Here is a 21,605-nt window from a genome sequence, read left to right on the forward strand (position 1 = left end):
TTTTTTCTTATCATTTACGCTGGGAAGACAAGAAAACCACTGAAAGTTGTGCGTCCATTCAGGTTGTCAAACAGTCTGCCATTATCCAGCAACTCCACGTACATCTTATCATCATCAACCAACTGCAGAACCACAGCATTACTGCTGCTGTCTGAGCTGTTCCCCCAAAAAATCTCAGTGTGAAGCTTGCAATGCTATAAATATTTCATTCTAACTCACATACATGCTTTAAAATTTAATTTTGCCACTCAGCAATAAGATACATGCAGAGATTCATTCATCATACTGTGACAATTTAAAATAATCACAGTATGATATGTTGCAACTAGTATTTGGGATTGTGTATTTGATACTATTAGTATGCTATGTATTTCAAAATGAAGTAGAGACAGCAAATGTTTACAAAAGAGTCTTTCTAGACTTTAATTTCTAACCTTTCATTAGGCATTTTTTTAGCTTTTTTTTTTTTTTTTTTTTTTTTTACCATATTTTCCAATAAAACAGTGAATTTGGGGATAACATTGACCAAAAATGTCCATCAGTTTCATCTTCATCTTCTCTTTATCATTTTGACCAGACAGTTACTAAAGTCTAAAGTGCTGGGGCAATCGGAGCAGACACCCTCGTATGTCCGTAATAGCCCCAGGCAGTTTGCCCATGTTCACCCATCGCTGAGTGCTGGGATCGAATCGGTGGACCAGTCCAGACTCACTGTAATCGTCCTGGCAGTATCCTCCCAGTACATAGATCTTCTCCTCCAGAACAGCTGAGGCTGCACCCACGTGGGGCACAGGCAGTGGGGCAAACGCTGTCCAGGAATCGGCCACAGGATCATACACCTCGCAGGCTTGTTGGTCAGTGTAAAACTTCCTCAGGTTACAAACACCGCCGGCCACGTAAAGATGGCCTCGCAGGGGCTCCATGCAGTGCTGGGCCCGGTCATGGGTCATGTCTGCCAGGTAGGTGGTTCCTCTCTCTGGGTGGTATAGGAACGTGGAAACCAAACACACATACTCACAGTTGAAACCTCCAGAGATGAAGATTCCTCCATTGATGACAGCGACAGCATGGCCGCTCAGAGCCTGGTCCAGGGGCTTTACAAAGCTGAGAAAATGACATATGTCCCTGAATTTTTAGCCCAAACTTTACAAGATGGGCAGTATGTGTTTTAACATCTATCAGAATACTCACAGATATTCTACTATATGATTTACCATTAACCTTTTGAAAACTGGAGCAGCATCACTTTCCTTGTGCTACTTTCAGATCTTTTTTGTGAGAATTTAAACCTTTGAACTCTAAAAAAATTAGCTTGATTTCCTTTTCAAAAACATGGGAGAAGTCAATAAGCAACTTGGTAAGAAATCTTCCACAAAATGCAAAAAAAAAAAAATTAAATAAAATACATTTTTTAAAAAGCTAGGGAAAAATGCCTGGGAAAACAGAAGAATATTAGAGAAAAACTATATCTCTAATTAAAATAATTACGTATTTAAAATTATGTTTCAAACTAATTATAATTTTCTAAGCTGTTCCCAGGTTAATTCCATGTTCTTTCTTTATTTCTTTCTTCCTTTATTTCTTTCTTTCTTTTTAAACTAATTTCAGGCCTTTTTTTGTACTTTTTACTAATTTCTTGCTAATTTTGGGATAATTTCTTTCACTGCTCATTGCTTTCTTCTCTAAAAGTACTGTCTTGTTGTATTTCTCTATTTTATCAAGTGATTGAGTAAAGACGGTTTTGAAGGCCCTTTACCACCTAAAGCAACCGCGCTGCAAATATTTCAGTCTTTCTAAGTGTTTGATGTAGTGAAATGGGGGCATCTGCTGGCTAATCTTTGGTATAGCAATTATATGAAAGGAGAGATGGTCAAAATAAAAGTGAACTCACAGTGTTCATGCTTGATATTATCAAATATTATATTACAAACACTGAAGACTACCTTTTCAATAGTCTTTGGCTCTGCTTAGAGATGTCATTGTTGGTTAATTTTGCTCTCCAAAGGCCAGCACTCATTAACTGGTAACTAATTAGTTTATTTTTAAGAGAAAAAGACATGAAATACAAAACTGCGTTTCCTTTTAGTCCGGTTCTCTACTGGCTCAGTGAGGCTGAGCGCTGCATTTTAAATTTAGTGACATTTTAATGTTTTATCATGTCTTTTTATTCCATTATATTTAGTTTTATTGTTTTTTTTTCAAATTATTTTTTTATCTCTATTTCTCATAGCCATCCGTCTTCTTTTAGATATGTTTTTGTAACTTGTATATCTTTAATTTTACCTTAATTTTAACTAAATTGCCTCTGGTGTATCTTGCTTCTGCCTTGTTTTGTTTGTCAAAGCACAAAACTCTCATTTTTTAAAAGGTGTGGCATAAATGTTTTCATGGCTACATATCAATGCTGACTTAAAAAGACATCATATTCACGTAAACACGTTCTCTAGTCTCGTGTGATTGGTTAGGGAAAATCAAACTCCTCTCTCCACAAAAATTAGTGAGAGTGGAGGCAATGTCAGGATGAAAATTCTGTCTGATATCAGACAAATTACATCCCGTAATATGAGTGATTTTGGATGAAACTAAGCCAAGCTTGCCCCAGAACATATGATTTAAAGGGTCGATACTGTGTTGAGTAGTCTGCATCATTAATCGTACCTCCAGGAGTCGGTGTCTGGGTTGTACATCTCGACGCTGTCCACATTGGTGTTGATCTCCTTATCTCCACCAATGGCATAAAGATGCTCCTCGTGTACCACCACTGAGAAGTTGCTTCTAAACTCCTGCATGTCGGGGAGCCTCCACCAGCTGTCCTGCACAGGATCATAACTAGCACGTGTGCCGAAAAGGTGAAAGTTAAGATAGAAAAGGTGAGACCTAAGTTGTGTTAAAATCAAAGTTACTAAATGTGAGAGGAAGATATATGTGCTCTGTTTATTTTTACCTGTAGGCAGATTTCATCACGTCATCCTTGGTGTAGAAGTGGCATCCTCCAAGCACATACAACTTTCCCGCCATTGCTGCTACTCCGTGCCTGAACTTTGGCTTGTCTGGCACCTCACCCAGCCTCCTCCACTCCATCTCTTTCACCAACCCTGTACCACTGCGTAGAGAGTTTGCAAACCACAGTTCCTTGCTTGGTTTACGCTGACCCATATCTGGGTCCAGCCGGTCTCCCCCAACCACAACCAGAGTGTCTTTGGGATGCCGAACCCGGCATAAATCCTGGGCATTTGGGAGGCTGAAACCAAATTCCTTAAGTGCTGAACCATAGAGTTCCACCTCCTTGTCTCCATAGCTCTCCATGCGCAGGTTAATGGCCCTGACCTCCCTGAACTCTCGAAAGGTCATGAGAGGGAACCGAACTCCGGTCATCAGTACGCCAGCCTGGCCAAGTCTCTCCTCAGGATCAGCCTCAACCCAGGATATTACGGCTCGAAATACAGCCAACTCTGAGGGCACACACAGACCATCACTGCGGAGAATGTCTAGAAGCTTCTCTGCTGGTAGGTCCTGAAACTTTGACGTGGCTGAGACGTCCCAGAAGTTCCTCAGGATAAAGTCATTGGCTTCCTCAAGCAGCTCTGACATCTCGTAGGCTTCTGCAAAAGATGCCACATCCAGGCACGAGTTTGCCTCTATTTCCTGTCGCATGAAGTCGAGGCAAAGCGAGAGGGCAGGCTGGAACTGAAGCTGGAGGGCAGTGCAGGTGATCTCGAAGACACAGTCCCAGCTAAGTGGGAGGGTCCCACTGTAGGAGCAGCCAATCAGAGGCTCTAACTCAGAAGCTAACAGGAAGGGAAGGGCGATACAGGTCTGATGGGATTCCCTCATCCCGCAGGTGAACATGCCACGGAAATACTCACTGCTCGCTGCCAGAATAACTCTGTGGACTGTAGAAAGACAAAAGAAGGGTTCAGATTCATTCAATTCACTGTTGTCGTAGAAAGTTATTACTTATTAAATTATGTAATGTAATCATGTCTAATTGCATGAACATGCAGTCTTAAGGATGTCTGCCTACCATGGAATAAGCCTCCGTCCACATCCAAGACCACATCACAGCCTACTCTATCTGCCTGTAACTGTTTAATGGACTGAAGAGTGACCTTCAGCTGATCTAGAGCAGGGATGTTTTGACCTTTCTTGTTAGGACTTTCACCATCCTTCATCAGCTCCTCTTTGTAGCAGAGATCCAGCAATCTCCTGACGCCCAATGCTTCAGCTGCCGCCTTAATCAAAGCCATACTGTCTTTGTTCAAAGTCAGTAAAGCTCCAGTGTATGCAAACTCCACAACTGCCTGTAGCCCAACTTGACCAACCTCCGGACCGAGAGACACTGACCACCTTTGGGCTCCTACGTCCTTATTATTGTCCGATTGTTCTCCACTTGCATCCATGAGCCTATCTCGAATGACGGCGCTGACAGCAGCAAGGATAGGTGAGTGTACGTCAAAGGTATTCTCATCGTCAGTGGCCAGAGTCAGGTCTGTGAGAAGAGATGAATCCCGAAAGTTTTTTAGAGCCATGAAAACGTCTTTTGGATAGGTTTCGCTGTGGTACATTTGGACATTATCGCCAAGTCCTTCATCCCCAATAGCCCCCTTGCTCATTTGCTCCCCAGTTCCCTCCTGACCACCACTCATCCTGACCTCTGACCCCTCTTTTTTACAATGACCACTCGGCAGCCCCATCCTGGAGTCATTGTAAGCCACAATCCTCCTCAGTTCACGTTTGTCCTGTTCTATACCCTCTTCTCCACCTTCTTCAATCACTCTTTTTCTCCTCTCTTTCTCTTTTCTCCATCGCTCTTCCCATTCCAGCGGCAGGTAGCGCCTGGTAAACTCCATGTTAGTAGCTCGGTTGAACCTTTCCTTTGCCTACAGTGGTCTTTCTGTGGCAATTCAAATTACCGCTGACATCAAAAGCAAATGCTAACACTGTTGTCTTGATGAGTTTACTCTCATAATCACTTTGTCTGACTTCTCAAATCTTTCTATCCCTCTCAAATCCTCCCACTTTCTCAGACTCAACTTCACTCACTGCATAAACAAGCACCTATTCATAGCCACTGGGTCAGAGAGATTCAGTTTCATCTGAACTGGCAGTCGAAATTGGCACTCACTCCAATATAGTGTTCATCACAAAAGAAAACGGAGATGACCTTCAGTGTTTGAACTTATTGAATGGTCAAAAAGAGCCAGCTTAAAGTATTTCCTCAATATAGACCTAGTTAAACTTTGGCCGTGACTTAAATAGTTGTAAAATAAAAAGTCCTGAACAACAAACAACTTTTAGAAAGCCAGACGGAAGCTAAGGTTCATTTATGATAACACAAAGCTCGTGCTGTATTTTCTGTTAATGACTATTGCTAATTGTCACGTGTCACATCTCGAGTCACATGTCAGATGAACAACTCTGGATGACAAGTGACCTATGTTAGTCCTGTTTTAGAGTATGTTGTATTTTTTTCAAGGTTAAAAAAAGATGACTTTGTTGACTTGTTAAATCTCCTCTTGTCAGCATGATTAATTTGATGTTGTTAGTCTCCACAAATTCTCCCTGTTTTGTAATCCACTTTCTTAAAACATTTGCAATATAAGCAGCTAACTTTGCTCAACCTCCAATATTAATGATGGCAATGAATGAAACTTTACAACAGTGACTTTATTTTGTCCTGTTGTTGCAGGAGATTTTATAGCACCAGTTCCAGGAGTCTATTATTTCTCCTTCACATCCTTTTACTGGGGAGGTGACCCAGGCTATGGCACCAGTTTGTACAGAAATGACGAACTGGTAGTGTCATGGTATAGTGCTCCACGTCACGCGTTGTCTGGATCTAACAGCGCCGTCTTGCAGCTACAGGTTGGAGACCGTGTCAATGTTCGTCTTTGGCACAATGCTAGGATCAATGATAATCTCAATTACTACAATTCTTTCTGTGGATTTTTGCTTTTCCCTGTGTGAAGTGTATTACTGTGATTTCAAACAGGTCTAACCCTCAATAATGCTGAAATAACTGCTGGCAAAACCTTCATGATCTGTTTGTCAGTTAAAAATGAGAATACAGTTATGTTTCATTTATTTTTTTTCAACTGATGTGTTGTATGTTGGAGCAAATAAATTGTATATTAAAGGCTTTGTCGCTGATGCAGTGACTGCAGGTCCCAACCTTGGCCTTTTGTTGCATGTCATCCCCTCTCTCTCCCCCTTTCACGCCAAAACTGTCAAATAAAGGCAAAAAGCCAAAAAATAATATTAAAAAGAAATGTTTGTATGCATCACCGCACTCAGTTAATACCATTTTGCAACACCTTTGCATCATAATGTACCACAGTAATCATCTTATCTGCCATCATCATTTTATTAGAGCTCTTTAATTTACAGAAAGAATTAAGAAAGTTGTACTTCCTCTGAAATTATTAATAGGGGTTTGTCAATTGTGATTTGACTTTGTATTTGTTTGAGTTATTAAGTATGTAAATGCTTTATTTTGCACCCTTCAAAGAAAAATCCTTGTTACTTTCATGATGCCAGAAATCTCTTTACTATGGACTCCTCCCTTACTTCACTGTACAGACATTAGACCATAAAAATAAATAAATTAAATGTTTGGATAGTTTTAACCTCTGAAACCATAGATTTTCCCAGTAAATTTTAGTTTTATAAACATTTCACCAACATTTTGGAGAGAATTACCAATTTTCCAGCCTGGAAAAGTTTGGGATCTCTGAGGGAAAATAGAAAAAAATAGGAAAATAGAGTTTTGTATTTTGAATTGCACCTGTTCGTTTGATTTCACAAGGCTGTCAATGCAGGATTGTGTCACAAGAACTAGTTTTTTATATGCTGAGATATAGTTGCTTTTGTAGCTGGGACAGAACCACAAGAATCTATCGTTTTTTAACAAGACGTGCTGCATAACTGTGTTTCCAGCCTGGATAGAGCCACAAAAAGCAGCTGTTTTTTTCCAGAGACATCACTGTGTTTCCAGTGGGGATTATGCTCCCAAAAGCCGTAGTAGGAGTACTAAATTTAAGTTTAAAGAAATATAAAGTTTCAGCATATCTATATTATATATCTATATTTCAGCATATCATGCTACAATCATGTAAAAATGTGACATATACTTGGTTTGCAGAAACAAACAATATGTTTCCTGGCGACTGACTTGTCACAGTAGAGAACTGAACCATTTTTTTGGTTTCACTCATTTGAAGGTGATGAGGTATTCTGGGTAGGCCTGGTCATCGTGGAAGATCACAAACATGGCGGGCTGCTGCAGGCTGTTCACCAAACTGTCGTAGCAGTCTGTGGGGTCTTGGCCTCGAGGAGGAGTTGCTTTCATGGAGGAATTACCGACTGTGTAACGGCCAGTTAGGACGAGAGCCACATACAGCCGCTTCAGGCCTGACGCGTCTGGTGGGGAAAATCTGTGTGCTGAATACTCTGCACTGACTGCAAAGTAAACTCCCTTTCCATATGCAGCAGCTGTGATAAAATCATACAAAAAAAGACACAAATTTAAGTTCAACACACGATTCACTTTGTTGTCAAAAGAAGACACGAATATTGACGCCACTCTTGTGAAGCTGCAGCCAGAAACCGGTTTTCTGAGCTTGACATGTGACAACATTCCTTACCGTGTGTTCCTGCATAGCTTCTGTCGAATCTGTCCTTTTCAATGCAGCTGCATGCCTGTGCTGATGTGCCGTGGTAGAGAGACTTCTCCCCAAGTTCTGCTGGACCGTTCTTTGCAAATATGCGCTGCTTACACACACTATAGGCGTGCCACAGGTAGACGTTTTGCACGCGCTCAATCTGAAATTAGAAAAAAGTTACTTATTTTGAACTGTAGGTTTTTAGTGCTGCTATGAGAAATGTGTTTTTATGTTTGCATACTCACTTTCTGAATGTTGTATTTAGCCGTTTTGAGGAAACCCTGGGCTACAGCCTGGTACTCTGGTGAGTTAGGTTGCAGCTCCACCTTTTTAAAGATTTCTCCATGCATTGGCTCCCAATTTGTTGGCAACTCCAAGCCTAAAGCAGAAGTTACAAAAACGAATAATAATTTAAGAATTTTTAACTATTCAAATTAAAATTACTACCTAATTGTAGGCCTCCATGAACCAGTCAAGTTGCATATACAGTTTACATCCATGTCTGTAAAAACATGGATGCTTCACACACATCTTCTCCTGGAAGGTGTTGACTTTTAAAAACCAAAATCAATTCAACCTTGAGTCCAAGTGTCCAAATTTGTGCCAGATTTTGAGAAATTCCTTGAAGGTGTTCTTGAAATATCATGTTCACATATTGACCTGCTCAATTCTAGTCCAAATAAACATTTGTGCCAAATTTAAAGAGAACCCCTAATGGCAACTTGAGATGTTGCATTCACTAAAATGACATGTACACTGAGGCATAAAAAGAGGATGGTTTTAAAATAAGTTTCTGAATGTGAAAGTAAAGTAAGTAAAACTACAAAATGAGACATACCTGCATCCGACTCGCTCCTTTTCACTTTGTAAGTGATGCCCGTAAGCCAATTTGTGGCTTCTTGTGACTTCAGGTTTACTTTCACCATCATGCCTTCTGGTCCCATCATCTCTACGAACACTTGTTTCATCATGTGAGCCTCCTCCAGGATGTAGTTGTCATGCAGACTCAGCTCTTGCCAGACTTTATTTACATCCTGAATCGACCACTGAACACTGAGAGCCAACATCGCTTCTTCTTTATCTTGGAGGTCTTCGCAAAGTGCTTTCTGAAACGCCTTGTTTATAAGCTCAGTGACGCTTAACACGTCCTCTTTTAGGCCCTTCAGCACATACACCTCTCTCTCAGACCCTGACCGATCTCTCACTTCAGCTCTAGCTGTGTTTCCTGCTCTGTTGCCAGTTACACGTTCAGGACTTTGACGTCTCTTGTACTCCAGGCTTATTCCTAAGATTTTGACTTTTGCCTGCACTGCCTCCAGCTCCATGGCATTAAGCCTGGAAAAATCATGCACATCCACCTCTCTTTCCACTAGCTGCTTCTGCAGGGTCCCCTCCAAATTTCTCTTGAGGGTTTTGATGCTCTCTGAACTACAACCTATCACTTCTATCACAGCTGGTGGCGGCTTCGAGGAGAGGAAGGTTTTGTCTCGAGGTCCTGAAGTAGTGGAGGTTTTTGAATACTTGTCGTGCCACTTCTTGAGCTTTTGTTTAGCTTTTTCTAAAAAAAGAGAAGGAACAAATGAGGATGATTAATGAATTGAGGTTAGTTAACACCTGACCTCAACTGAGAATACTGTTTATCTGACCAATCAAATTCTTTTAATTGAAATGTTTTCTCATGACTATGTGACACATTTCCAAAATATTTTCAAAATTCACCACAAGATGCCACTAGATCTCCCTAAATCCTACACGCTGCTCCTCTAATCCTTTGTTGAGTGTCATTATCATGGACAGTTCATTGGCAGTTTTTGTTGCAGACTTCATAATTTGAAGTCTGAATTTGAAGAACAATTAACTTTAAAAAATACAATTATGTTGCCTCAACGTACCTTACTCTAGCTATCTGGCATGGAGCTATTTGATCGCCATAATTCCCATGTTTTATGTCAAATATTTGGTGTATGATTAAACACCTGCAAAACTAATCACATCCATCAATCTCAGCTATTTTTTGTGTTTAATGCCAGTTAGCAAATGTTACCACGCTAAACTAAGATGATAAACATGGTAAATCTTACCTTATACCTTATAAGCATAATAAATGACAACAAACCTCTGAGGCTGAGGTGACAAGCGGCTGGTTGCCCAAAGCGCCTCTCCAGCTCTGATCTGCAAAAACATATTACAGGGCAGGAAGTTTAAAATAAGTTATTCTGACTGACAATGCAACTCCTGCTAAAACTTAACCTTATATCATATAAGTGAGACTTATATCTGACCTGAAAGCCTGGAAGACCGGTTGCTGGAAGATGACAATGCGGATGAGTTTGAGTGAATTTGGTTTCAAGTCCGTGATCGCTGAGGTCATGCCATCCAGCATGGCTTTACAAGCTTTGACAGAGTCCATACCACCCATACCTGATGGGAAATAAAGGTAATGATTAGAGACGCCACAAGTGATGCCATTTACAATACTACAGTAGCTTGATTATGTAATGTGTTTAAACCTTAAAATATTAATAGTGGTTAAGAAAAACTTGGTGTTGACCATAATATTGACCACATAAAACACATAATTGAACACTTTGTATCAAATGTGTTGCATTTAGCATTTTAAATATACTGTTCTTTCATATTTAAATACTAGATATCAGTATGAATGCTGCTCTGTACATTTATTTCGTCTTCTTACATTTTTGAGATCTAATTTTTAGTACGATTATTTTTAACATGAAGTTTTTAGACTTACATTGTTGTTTTAACATATATGTTGTTATTAAATTTCTGATCTTAATACACAAATACACATCAACACAAATGCACGCAGTACAAACCAGTATTGATAGCTGGGAAGGCCGCCGATCGGTATCCTTTGGTCTCACACTGCTTCAGTATCTTTTTGCAATTCTTCCGAATTATTTGAGGGTCACTCTTAAAACTAGCATGAATGATTTCCCTGCAGCCGAGCAGGCCAGGTCCTGTGGTGCACATACAGTCTGCAGGAACCCCCACTGACAAAAAATCATAAAATGAATACAACATCCCAAAATATAAATATAAAAAAATAAATAAAAACATTTATTGGATTGGTGTAGAACATGCTGGGTGGTGAAAATGTTGCAAAGTTTGTTGAATTTTGTTTTAATGTATATCCCAAATTTTATACCCCAGTCAAGCTGAAAAACTTTTGCAATACTTCAGTTTATCCAGATTTATGGTGCTTTAACTCAGTTTTTTTATGCACGTATTAAAAATGCTTATAAAAACAGATGGATGAAGTGCTCTTGGACAGATTTAAGGTCTGCCAGTTGCACTGTGTTGTTTGTATTCATAAAGCAAAGGTGCAGCACATCCCCAAAACCACTTCAAAAGTATTTCTGCAGCATTTTTCAGACTTACCTTGAGCTAAATGTGCTTGGACAGATGGCCCTGCTGCTGTTACAATAGCTTTGGACACACCTATAAAGTTTGTAAACACAGTTATTTTAGGATCTAATCTAAGTTAACATAATGTACACTAAACAAAACATACATGTAGAGGACCATAGCAACTTAAACTTGTGTTTTTTTTGACAATGAAAACATTTAGAAAATCCATCATACCCGACTGGTTGCTGGAAAAGTCTGTTGTGTTGATAATGGCATCAGTGCTCTCATGAATGATGTCCCCGCGGACCATCTGAAGCCTGACCTCACCCAGCATAGCTGTGACCTCATAATCCGTTATGGAGACGTGGCGGTAAAAGGAGGCTAAAGTCATGCCAATAACATTGAAAGTGTAATTATCTGTTTAAAAGTTTCAGTTGAAGCCATACTATTTACATTGAATCAACAGTGGTTGCTAAGAGAGGCACAATAACAGCAAGTCTCCTTACAATGACTGTTGCTGCTTTAGAGGTTAAGGAAGCAAGTAATTTATCAAAGTTTTGTGACTCCTGATGGTGAAAAGAAAATATCCACATTAACCTTGCTCTGGGTTAGCATCGTTCGTGAAACCTCTCAGATGCAACGTGTCCTGGACAGACTGGAAGGCCTGTATTGACAAAGTGAAGGGTTTAATTCCTGTTCCCCCCAAAAAGCAATGTATTCCCGTTTTTGTAACAAAGCACTGCTGCTGCATTTTCTTTACCTTGCTAGATTCTTTGTCATTGGGATGAATGACAATTCGGACCAAGAAAGATGATGTGCTGACTTGTTCAAATTCACGGACCTCCTCCAGTATAACCCTTGACGTCACGCTGTGAGGAAAACGGAGGACAGAACCGGTCCCAAGCACAGGGAGAGCAACTGAGCTAAAACCTGTGTCCTGACAGGAGGCCAGAATTTTTCTGATGCCCTGTCTCAGAGCCTGGAATATTGAAGGATTATCAATGTTACTACAAAACAACAAAACTCAAACACAGTAAAGACACACATGGTTGCACGAAAACCTAGGCATATTCACAGAAAACATGATTTTACCTGGACTGCAGTTCCATGTTGGTTATTATCCCAAGGAAGGAGGTTGAGGAAGAACACCCCTTTGGACTGAAGTACAGGTAAGCCCTTCACCAGGACTGTCTGACCAGGCAGAGTTGCTCCTCCTGCTTCATTATGAAACCTTGCAGCCAACTGAGGTCCAACCATGTTGGACAAAGCGTTTCCAACACGGGTAGAGAGAGGATCATGGCCAGCCATGGGGGATACTAGGCCATCCACCTAGGAGAAACGACAATCTGATTTCATTCTTGTTTACAATTAATCCTAACCACCAGGTTTATCCCGAAAGTAGATTCTGTATGCAAATAGACTTTAGTACCCTTGTGAAACTTCCTGAATCAAGTATCGACAGATACATTAATGCAACATCTTGACAAAATTCCTCACCTGCTGGGTCTCGATGATACCCTGAATGATCTCTATGAGGACACCATTTCCAGGAGCTCCAACAGTGGCTTCTCTCATTGTGTCTAGGGCATCAGCATCCATCTGGAAATCCAGATCTCTTTGTGCGCTGTTTTCAGTTCTTGTCCCTCGAAGTAGCCGATCACATGCTTCCTGCATGGCCCTCACCACCTCTTCTCTGTTATCAATCAGGATGATTCTTCTCAGACTTCTTCCTCCCTGACTGCCAAACCTCTTAACAGCAGATACTATAGCCTCAGAGCACACAATGACAGGAACACCAAACACACCTGAGCTGATACAGGGCATGGCTATAGACCTGAACTCCATTGCCTCTGCAAGATTCAGAGCAGTCTGGACAGTTTTTTCCAGCACCATCCTTTCTTTGCCACCCGATTTTCCACCTACAGGTCCAACAGCGTGCAGCAGTTTCTTGCATTTTAAGTTCCCTCCTGTGGTCCCCACCACATCACCTGTAGGAATTTTTCCATTCTGTTTTACTATATCTCTGCTCTCCCTCTGCACCTGAGGACCACCTGCTTTACTCAGGGCAGCAGCAACCCCTCCACTGTGGTTCAGATCTTCATTGGCAGCATTCACCAGGGCATCAGCCTCCTGTTTGGTGATGTCGCCCTGACACACCAGCACTTGGAATCCGTCACGAAGGCTGTAACTAGCAACTGTTGTGCTTCCTTTAATTAACTGTGCACCAGATGCCAAAATCTGTCTAGTAGCGTGAGCTTGTTCTTGAAGCTGAATAAGACACTTCTGAGAACGAGCAACACTTAAAATGGTCTCTCTTCCAGAGGGGCTTTCGAAATACCTCACTGCTCCTGGCAGGTCAATGGAAACTCTGTCCTGCACAAGCGAGTTCACAAATGGACCAAGCCTATTCTTGACTCCAGTCACTTTGCCACTTGGACCTTCCAGCAACACTACAGGCATGGAGGAAGATGCCAAAGTATGGAAGGTGACCCCTGAATAGTCAAAGCCATGTAGCTGCAGCAGTTCTGGTAAGAGTTGTACTAACTCTGGATAAGGGAGAATGACTTTGCCTTCTATGCTTGACTGGTCCAAAATAAATTGTGTGACAGCTTCATTCAGCTCTTCAACCTCTTTGGTATGGCCCAGCAACCACACCGTGCTGTTTGAGCCAAACACAGCCTGAGCCCTGCATTGGCCTTCGTTCATCTCATTTGTCTTGGACTTAAGCTTTTCCCGAAGCTCAGATGGCACAGCAGAGCAGTTAGGAACATTGATCTTAACTTCCTTGAATGTTTTGTGCAGTTTTTTTTCTGTGTCATCCAGTTTATCAGCAGCGAATGTAAAGAATCGTAGCTCTGTGTCTCGTATTTCTATTTCCACCTTGTCACCAACCCCTAAAAAGTCACCTAGCACCCCTGGCCCTCCGTATGCCTTTCTCAAGAAAGCCAAAAAGTGTGGGCTCATGTCAGAAATGGTCCTTTCTAACACCAAATTTTCCTGTTCAGAGATCCAGTCGCCAGCCTGAAGAATCTCCTCTACAGAACCTTCCAAAACTAACTGACCTGCAGCTCCCTGCGTGACTTTCACTCCTGGAAAATCTCTTCCTAAACTTTGCTCAATCTCTTTCCAGAGTAGACGGAGTTTGGCCTCACCTAGTCGTCGAGTTCGCTTCTCACTTAAACCTGACCCTCGTTTAACACACAAGTTCTCTACATTAACCAACCTGGCGTTCACCTGGGAACGTTCCCCAACAACAACAGCCATCCCGACCTCGCTGTACACCTTAACTTCATCTGTGGTCTGATGGAAGTTGCTGGACTGAAGCAAAGCTTTAACTCTGTGTAGCTCCACCTCATAGTGGCATTGGTAGACATCAAAAACTTTGTCTACGTCTGCTTTCCAATTTTTACCTTCATCCGCAGCACCACGTTGATTTAAATGCCTAATTAAAACCTTCCCCTCCTCTGGGTAAAGTGGAGCAGAGCAGTCAACAGAGGCAAGGTCTTTCTTTAGTTTTTCCCCAGCTTTAGGGCATTCCTTTAGGTAACGAAGGAGGTAAGGATCAGGTCGCAGTTCATATTCTTCACCGCTCGTTTGCAGGATTGAAGAAGTAGGAAGGGACTGCTGCTGGAAAGATTTACATCAAGTTTGATTAACACAGATGACAACTATTCTCAAGAATTCTGATGTTCAAGACATAAAAAATATGAGAAAAATGATTGGACATTATTTTTTCCCCATGTGGAAATTTGAGTATGTGACACTATTTCATAAGACTTCCCAAAACTGACCTGTAATGAAGTTAAGTCCAGTATTGGGCTAAGCGGCTTGCTTCTTGCTGAGGTAGTGATGGGAGAGCAGGTGGAAAGTTCTGGGCTTTCTCGCACCGTCAGCACCAGAGGACCTCCTGCAAACTCCAACACATGCTCAGACCTCTGCAACACTCTTTGCTGATCTGAGATAAAAAAACGGACATCACTTTTTAGCCTTTTGTCTTTCAAAACAGAAAACATCTCAGTATCTATGGTTCGGTGGTTTGTTTTGCTCCAATGAGAGAAACCACTTATTGTACAAATGGCCACAAAGCAACACAAAACAGCTAAAAAGAGATACAAACAGCAGACAGACAAAAGAGGGCCACATAAAGATGGAATACACACACAAAGACGTGCAAAATTACATCAAAAAGAGGCAAAATAACTACAAACAGATGAAAAATGACCCAATAGATGCAAAACCACCACAAAGAAATCCCCAAATCAATGCAAAAATCTACACAGTTACCACAAAAAAAGAAGCTAATTGACACACACTACCACAAAGACATGAAAAATAACTACAAAATGCAAAAAAACGACCACAATGCAGTTGTATTTCTTCAGTATAGAAGGATTGGTTGACCTTACTTTTAAATTTGTTCCCAGGAGCCATGTGTTTGTTTATGCACCCATGCCCATGTGCAGGTGTTTCCATCTCAAAGTTGTGACAGCTGACATTTATGCCACGCCCTTATCTGTCATGTGGTGCATTGATTGAAACAAAGACAGGTCCTCTGCTCTTTGTGATGCCTTCTGTTTTACCAACTTCCTAACAACACCATAAATTATAAATTTGACATAAATATCAGTTACTAGGCAATATATAATGTGTAAAGTTTAGGTCTAAATATGCAGCCTGTACTATTTAAAGAGCAGTCTGAACTAAATGTGAAAGTAAAACTTGAATATTATGTTTGCAAGTTTAGACAGTGACGGTTGATATAAAAACGGTGAAAAAGTCACACCAACAGTCACAAAATTCAGTCTCTGCCTAGTCTCTCTCTCACACACATATATATGTGTGTGTGTGTGTGTGTTTTATTAAGAAATAGTCGAAAGAGATCAACGTGTTCTTAGGTGCGCGAATACTTTCACTTTCACCAGCACAACATGACACTATATTTAAGAACTAAAATGACCACATTCAACAAAAAAAAGGATAAAATTATGCTTCTTACCATCTTGCTTTCTGAAGGCAATGCTGTAAACTTCACCACGTATGTTTTTTATCGATCCGCAGTCTCCACCGCCTGATTTGCGACGAATATTAAAGTATTTTTCTATCCTTTTCGTTAGTTCTGCGTCCAGACTGGGACAATCGAAGAAAACTAGATACTGATAATCACCCTCCATGGTGTATCACTTCACAGACTTAATAATTACACATATAGGTAACTGTAGGACTGATAACGTAAGAGCGACACAGTGCTGGATCCGGATTGATCGCTCTGGTGTCAAGCGCAGTACTGCAAGACTTCGACAAAAACGCCCGTCACTTAGAGTAAAACAAGGGTCACTTCCTTGTGTCACATGCTTCCTAATGTCTCAACAATCCTCTTCAACAGTGGTGTAAAGTAAACGTAAACTTACTTAAATACTGTTGGGTAAAATGTATAGGTATTGTACTTGACTTGGTCATTTTTCGATTTTCTCTTATTTCCTAGGATAGCTTATATTGCAGAAACAGATTGTAAAACTCTGCAAAATTAATCGGAGGTAAATATAACTGTCTTGTTTCCAACAGTGGTTTCCAACTGATCCAGCCACAAGGTCCAGATTTTTAAGTGCAATTACTTAAATTAATTTGAGAACATATTCATATTTTTTTAAAAATTATTTTGTTTTCAGTATTGCTCGTTATTTCCTTTAACAAATCCATTAGTTTTCATTTTTACTCTCAAACCAGGCAAGTTTTTAGATGTTGACATTACAAATTGTCAAGTCACTCTGTTGTTTATCACTTTAATCAGCATCAGTGACTCAATTATCTGTTTACATAAAACTCAAAAATAAAATAAGATGAAATATCCAAGAAATATGATTTTATTTATTTTAAACATCACCTTAACTCAAACTTAAAGATAAAATATTCCAAAGTGAGTAAATAAAATTCTTACTATAGATAACAAATATAGGCTTGTGTATTTAAGGGAGACACACTTGATGAAAACGTAACAATAAAAAGAATAATGTGAGTAATTAGCTGGGGAAGCGTGTGTCTCAAATTGAATTTTACAATACATGGCTGCAAAAAGCAAATATCTATAAATTAGTATTTTCTTAAACTCAAAGCCAAAAATATCCACTTCAGCAGCACTCTCGTTGTAGTTTTATTCCATCTATGTACTGAATTGTTTGTTTGTTTGTTTTTTTGTTTTTACAGAAGAGTTTGCTCATTTATCATTGATTTTCAAACGTTTTTTTTCCCATACACAGAGAAATGTATTTTTTAATGGCTGTTGACATTATTTATGGATAAAGTATTGAGTGATAAAAAGAGATATCCAAAATTCCCTACAGGGAGTTCGGAGTTTTCTGTTCTGAAAATGTATGCAAAACATATTCAGTTGTATAACGTCCCGTTTGCATAGCAAAACATAATTTTAAAATGAAAAAAAAAAAAAAACACTCGTCTTAATGTAAATAATGAGCTGGGGAACTTTCATGATGAAATCTAAATGTTAGACCTTTTTGTTACTGTTTTCTTCCAGTGTGTCGCCCCCTTATTCACACTGAAATGATACAAAATATAAAGAGACACGCAAAAAGCTCACACTTTTGAAGAAAAATACGATAACATCCTCATCAAATAACACAAGCTAACCACTTGTTTTGTCCCGAATCAGGACAAAAAGATGGAAAGACGTGTTAACTTTAGTTAAGCTACTTTTTTTCAATGTCTAATCTGCAGATAAAAAGTCTGTTATAATTTTGATTTTCCCTCTTCAAGCTGGGAATTCAAAATGTGCCATATTGTTATTCAATTAACTCAGACAAAAGGATATAACTGTACTGTAAGCTTGTTTGGACTTTAAAGTTCGGACACACTGGAACTTTTAGACCTACTTAAGAGTGCAGATGAAATTAAACGTGTCATTTTCAGACATTTTGAACCATTTCCCCTCTTTGTCCATGGCTGCAGCCCTGTCACAACCCTGCTGCCTTCCTCCTGGGGCCCAGTTGTCATAGCAGACCACACAATCATTTACCCAAAACCACAAATCCATAAAGCAGGCGTAGTGCAGTCCCATCCACACGTGGGAAGTGTTGGCCTTCTTGGCTCTCTCCTGGACCCATCTCTGCTGATGAGGGTTAGTGATGGAGACCAGGTCACTGTGGTTCTTTCTGCAGTAATCCAATGCATCATTCCAGGTCTTTTTCTCTTTGATCAGGATCACTTTGTCTGTCATGGAAGAAAAAGCAACAAACACAGGATCATAGCAGAAGTGAGGCTGGATTACTGAAAGGGCCTACCAGACGCCGGCACAGGGGCCCAAAGAGTCACGGACCCCTCTGGGCAATACCCGCAAGATGTCATTCAAATTGGCATGTACTGACCAGGTATATTAAAATGAGACCTAAAAAGACCTCAAAAGATATGCAAAACAAAACACACACAAAACACCCATAACAAGACAAAAAATTGACATCAATAACAGATAAAATGACCACAGGCGAATAATTTCAAAAAGCCACAAAAAGACCCAAAAGGACATTAAATGATCTCGAAAAGGCACAAAATGACCTAAAGACACAGATTTCCCCCCAAAGAGACAGAAAAAGAGCACAAGCAGACACAAAACATCCAAAACAAGACACAAAGTGGTTTCGAGGACAAACAAAAAGACCAAAAAAGACACAAAATGAAAAAAAATTGAAATACTAAGAAAAGAAAATGATTTTTAAGACATACATAACAACTAAAAATAATCACAAAAGTCCCTCAAAGAGACACAAAATAACAACAAAAAATACAAAAAATGACTAAGAAAAGCAGACAACTTATGTAGATGTGACATGACGGATTGATATTCAAACACAGATCTTTGCAAAACTCACCGTCATAGCAGATGAAGGGTTTTGTTTCATTACATTTGTCGGAGCTCCATTTTCCATTTAACAGAGTCATAGCACAAGTCTTGTTATCTTCGTCTTTAAATAAGTCCAGATCCCAGTATCTAAAAGAGACATTGCTGCCATCTGACCACCTCCAGGTGTCTCTGAACAGACCGATCCACCTGTCCTCCGTATCGTTTTCTTTGCACTGTCCTATGGCATCTAACTGTTTGCGTCCACTGATCAGGTCAGTATGTTGTTCTCTGCAGTAGTTCTGAGCCTCTTGCCAGGTCATCTTCTTATCACTACAAAAGAACTGATCAGACTTGTTCCCTTCTGTGGAATTAACAGACAAACCTAAGAAAGAAACACATTTTTACAAGTTATTTCACCATAAAAATCATATTTTCTTATTTAGAACAGGTGGTATTATAAGGTGGATCACATAATTTAAAGCTGCGGTTGGTAACATTGAGAAGAAAGGGACTGCTTTGAGAATATGAAAGAGTGCAGCCTCCAGTTCCCTCCTCCTCCCTCTCTGCTGCCGTTCAGCCCTGCCTCCAGAGCTCCTCCCCCTGCGGAGGAGACTGTCATGCACACGCATTCTCGTAACTATGGCAACTGAAAAGGCCAGGGAAACAACATGGCGGACAGACCGGTAAGGACAAAATACAAACATCGGAATGAGAAATAATTCGTTTTACAGTAACTGTTGCCTGACAATATTGTGAGGACACCACGAGGTTGCATGCTGATGGTCATGAGCTTGACAGCGCATGCCCACGCAACCAAAGTGTGAGTGGGTAGGGTCCATTTTAGCAAAGGCCCTTTGTGTGTGTGCGCGGTGCAGAGAGGGGCTGTGGATCAAGAGGCGGCACAATGGGGTGACTGGGTGTTTCTTAGCTCCCAGGCCTGCCCATTTTTGAGACTTTTTTCTTTTGCATTCCAGGAAGGGGGCATTCAGGCCAAAAGTGAGGGATTTAGTGACTCTTATGAAACAAAAAATCCAAAATAAATAAATAAACAAACAAACAGAAAGGGCTAAGATTTTTCTTATACATATATGACATATTTTATAGCAGCAAAAAAATACACATACTAAGAAAACTATTGTTAGAAAGGAGGATAAGTTGTTTACACATAATAGTGATACTATATTCTTACCATCGTAGCAGATAAATTTATTCTCAGTTGTACAAGGGGCATCCTCCCATTCATAATCATCATCAATCCGCACACAGTTTTCAGGTTTCTTCTTGTCATTTGGCTCACTGTCAGCCCAATTATGCTCAGTTTCATTGTACTCCACCCCTGGGAGAGACCAGTGCCACATCCTGTTGGCATCTGTTTCGTTGTAAAGCCCAATCCAGGCTCCGTTTCCTTTCTGTGCAGAGTAATTGAGTCTCTTCATGTCTGTCATGTTAGACACTGTGGCCAGGTCAGTGTAATGATCTCTGCAATACTTCCTGGCTTCTTCCCAGGTCTTTTTCTCTTCAATGAAGTGGTACTCATAGAGCTCACAGACAAAGAAGCAACACTGGCCTGAAAACAGAAAAAATACTGTTCAGTGTTATTGAACAGGTCACACCTTAGCAGGGCAGTAAATCAGTGAGTAGTCTAATATGAATACAGATTAATGCTTTACTTTTTAATTAAAATAAATACATAAATAAATAGCTTTTTTAAATATATTTGCTGAAAGTTTTGCTTTATTAACAAAGTACTCAATGAAACGGATAATTTGTGAACAAACTAATAATAATACAGTATATATTTGTCTGTGTTAAAAAAACAAAACAATCAGAGCCTCCAACACTAACCCTTTGAAATCTGAACAAATTGGCTTGATTTCATTAAAAAAAGAAAAGTAAAAAGAAGAAATACCAAAAAGACAAACAAACAACAACATCCAACAAAAAAAGACAAGAACAGGAAAGTTGAAAAAACAAGCAAACAAGGAAATTACCAGGAAAAGGTGCTTAAAAAATACAACATAATTAAGATTATTTAACTAACATAATTTCAAAGCTGTGGTTATGATAATTCCTTATTTAGCTTTTTTTCTGGGATTTTTTTCCCCATAGCTTTTGAAATTAATATTTTTCTAAATCTACCAATTTCTTGCAATCTGTGGAACATTTCACTGCACGTTACTCATTGCCTTTTTTAAAAAATGTTTTTGAAAGAAATTGCACCAGTTTGCTCAAGGTTCAAAGATTTAAATTCATGTGAGAGGTGTCTGAAAACAGTGACGTTGCTCCAGGTTTCCAAGGGCTTTAAAGTGAACAGTGCAGATCAAAATATGAATTGAGATTCGATTACAGCATGAGAATTAAATTTACTATATGAATAAATTTGCTCTGCCTTTGCCTTGCCATGCACTCAAATAGTGACTGACATAACTAACGGCTGCGTTTCTGACTCCTCGGCTCTGATTGGTTGTTTTTGGTGTATTAGCAAATTTTAAAAAGTTACCAAATGTAGCTTCACAGTAGCAGACGATCCACTTACCCATCAGAACGAGCACAAACAGGCTCCACTGCATTTTTGCTCTGTGAGATAAGGCTGATATTTTTCTGTGCAGTGAACAAAACACGTGATTTTAAACAGCTCGTTTCTGGATTGTTAATATGCAGCCTAATAAGGAAACATTGGATAGAAGGAAATATTCAAATCACATTCAAATCAGAGACAACAT

General features: G+C 39.9%; 3 protein-coding genes across 5 annotated transcripts; all 3 read right to left on the minus strand.

Moving 5' to 3' along the window:
* Window positions 1-488: 488 nt before the first annotated feature.
* Window positions 489-5,028, minus strand: si:ch211-63p21.8 (kelch-like protein 33). Its single transcript, XM_042511889.1, has 4 exons — window positions 4,025-5,028; window positions 2,945-3,893; window positions 2,659-2,829; window positions 489-1,104 (listed from the first exon to the last, which is right to left on the minus strand). The coding sequence occupies exons 1-4, from the start codon at window positions 4,848-4,850 to the stop codon at window positions 585-587; spliced, it is 2,466 nt and encodes an 821-aa protein (XP_042367823.1). The 5' UTR covers window positions 4,851-5,028; the 3' UTR covers window positions 489-584.
* A 1,447-nt stretch (window positions 5,029-6,475) lies between these two features.
* Window positions 6,476-16,292, minus strand: LOC121961836 (protein mono-ADP-ribosyltransferase PARP14-like). 3 transcript variants are annotated; one of them, XM_042511876.1, is made up of 15 exons: window positions 16,030-16,292; window positions 14,825-14,988; window positions 12,531-14,657; window positions 12,126-12,362; window positions 11,794-12,012; window positions 11,631-11,697; window positions 11,268-11,414; window positions 11,064-11,123; window positions 10,499-10,675; window positions 9,944-10,082; window positions 9,778-9,833; window positions 8,500-9,219; window positions 7,907-8,040; window positions 7,644-7,821; window positions 6,476-7,491 (listed from the first exon to the last, which is right to left on the minus strand). In XM_042511876.1, the coding sequence occupies exons 1-15, from the start codon at window positions 16,202-16,204 to the stop codon at window positions 7,211-7,213; spliced, it is 4,881 nt and encodes a 1,626-aa protein (XP_042367810.1). In that variant the 5' UTR covers window positions 16,205-16,292; the 3' UTR covers window positions 6,476-7,210. The 3 variants fall into 3 exon arrangements, with proteins under 3 accessions (XP_042367810.1, XP_042367809.1, XP_042367812.1); XM_042511875.1 differs by having other exon boundaries at window positions 12,531-14,660; XM_042511878.1 differs by lacking the exon at window positions 16,030-16,292 and adding an exon at window positions 15,440-15,497 and having other exon boundaries at window positions 12,531-14,660.
* A 1,621-nt stretch (window positions 16,293-17,913) lies between these two features.
* LOC121962444 (macrophage mannose receptor 1-like) lies at window positions 17,914-21,452 on the minus strand. The gene is made up of 4 exons (XM_042512699.1): window positions 21,419-21,452; window positions 20,072-20,449; window positions 18,911-19,264; window positions 17,914-18,254 (listed from the first exon to the last, which is right to left on the minus strand). Exons 1-4 carry the CDS (start codon window positions 21,450-21,452, stop codon window positions 17,914-17,916), a joined length of 1,107 nt encoding a protein of 368 aa, XP_042368633.1.
* Between the last annotated feature and the right edge of the window lie 153 nt (window positions 21,453-21,605).

The sequence above is a fragment of the Plectropomus leopardus genome, chromosome 23, assembly GCF_008729295.1.
Source record: "Plectropomus leopardus isolate mb chromosome 23, YSFRI_Pleo_2.0, whole genome shotgun sequence".
In the NCBI taxonomy this organism is placed as follows: Eukaryota; Metazoa; Chordata; class Actinopteri; order Perciformes; family Serranidae; genus Plectropomus; species Plectropomus leopardus.

Coding starts and splice junctions, on each gene's coding strand:
- LOC121962444 (XM_042512699.1), bottom strand. CDS start 21,452: ATGCAGTGGAGCCTGTTTGTGCTCGTTCTGATGG. Junction 19,265..20,071: donor TAAATTTATCTGCTACGATG/GTAAGAATATAG, acceptor TTTCTTTCTTAG/GTTTGTCTGTTAATTCCACA. Junction 18,255..18,910: donor ACCCTTCATCTGCTATGACG/GTGAGTTTTGCA, acceptor CTTCCATGACAG/ACAAAGTGATCCTGATCAAA.
- si:ch211-63p21.8 (XM_042511889.1), bottom strand. CDS start 4,850: ATGGAGTTTACCAGGCGCTACCTGCCGCTGGAATGGGAAGAGCGATGG. Junction 2,830..2,944: donor GTGATGAAATCTGCCTACAG/GTAAAAATAAAC, acceptor CACACGTGCTAG/TTATGATCCTGTGCAGGACA. Junction 1,105..2,658: donor CCAGACACCGACTCCTGGAG/GTACGATTAATG, acceptor TCATTTTCTCAG/CTTTGTAAAGCCCCTGGACC.
- LOC121961836 (XM_042511875.1), bottom strand. CDS start 16,204: ATGGAGGGTGATTATCAGTATCTAGTTTTCTTCGATTGTCCCAGTCTG. Junction 14,661..14,824: donor TGGACTTAACTTCATTACAG/GTCAGTTTTGGG, acceptor AAATCTTTCCAG/CAGCAGTCCCTTCCTACTTC. Junction 7,492..7,643: donor AAGCTATGCAGGAACACACG/GTAAGGAATGTT, acceptor ATTTTATCACAG/CTGCTGCATATGGAAAGGGA.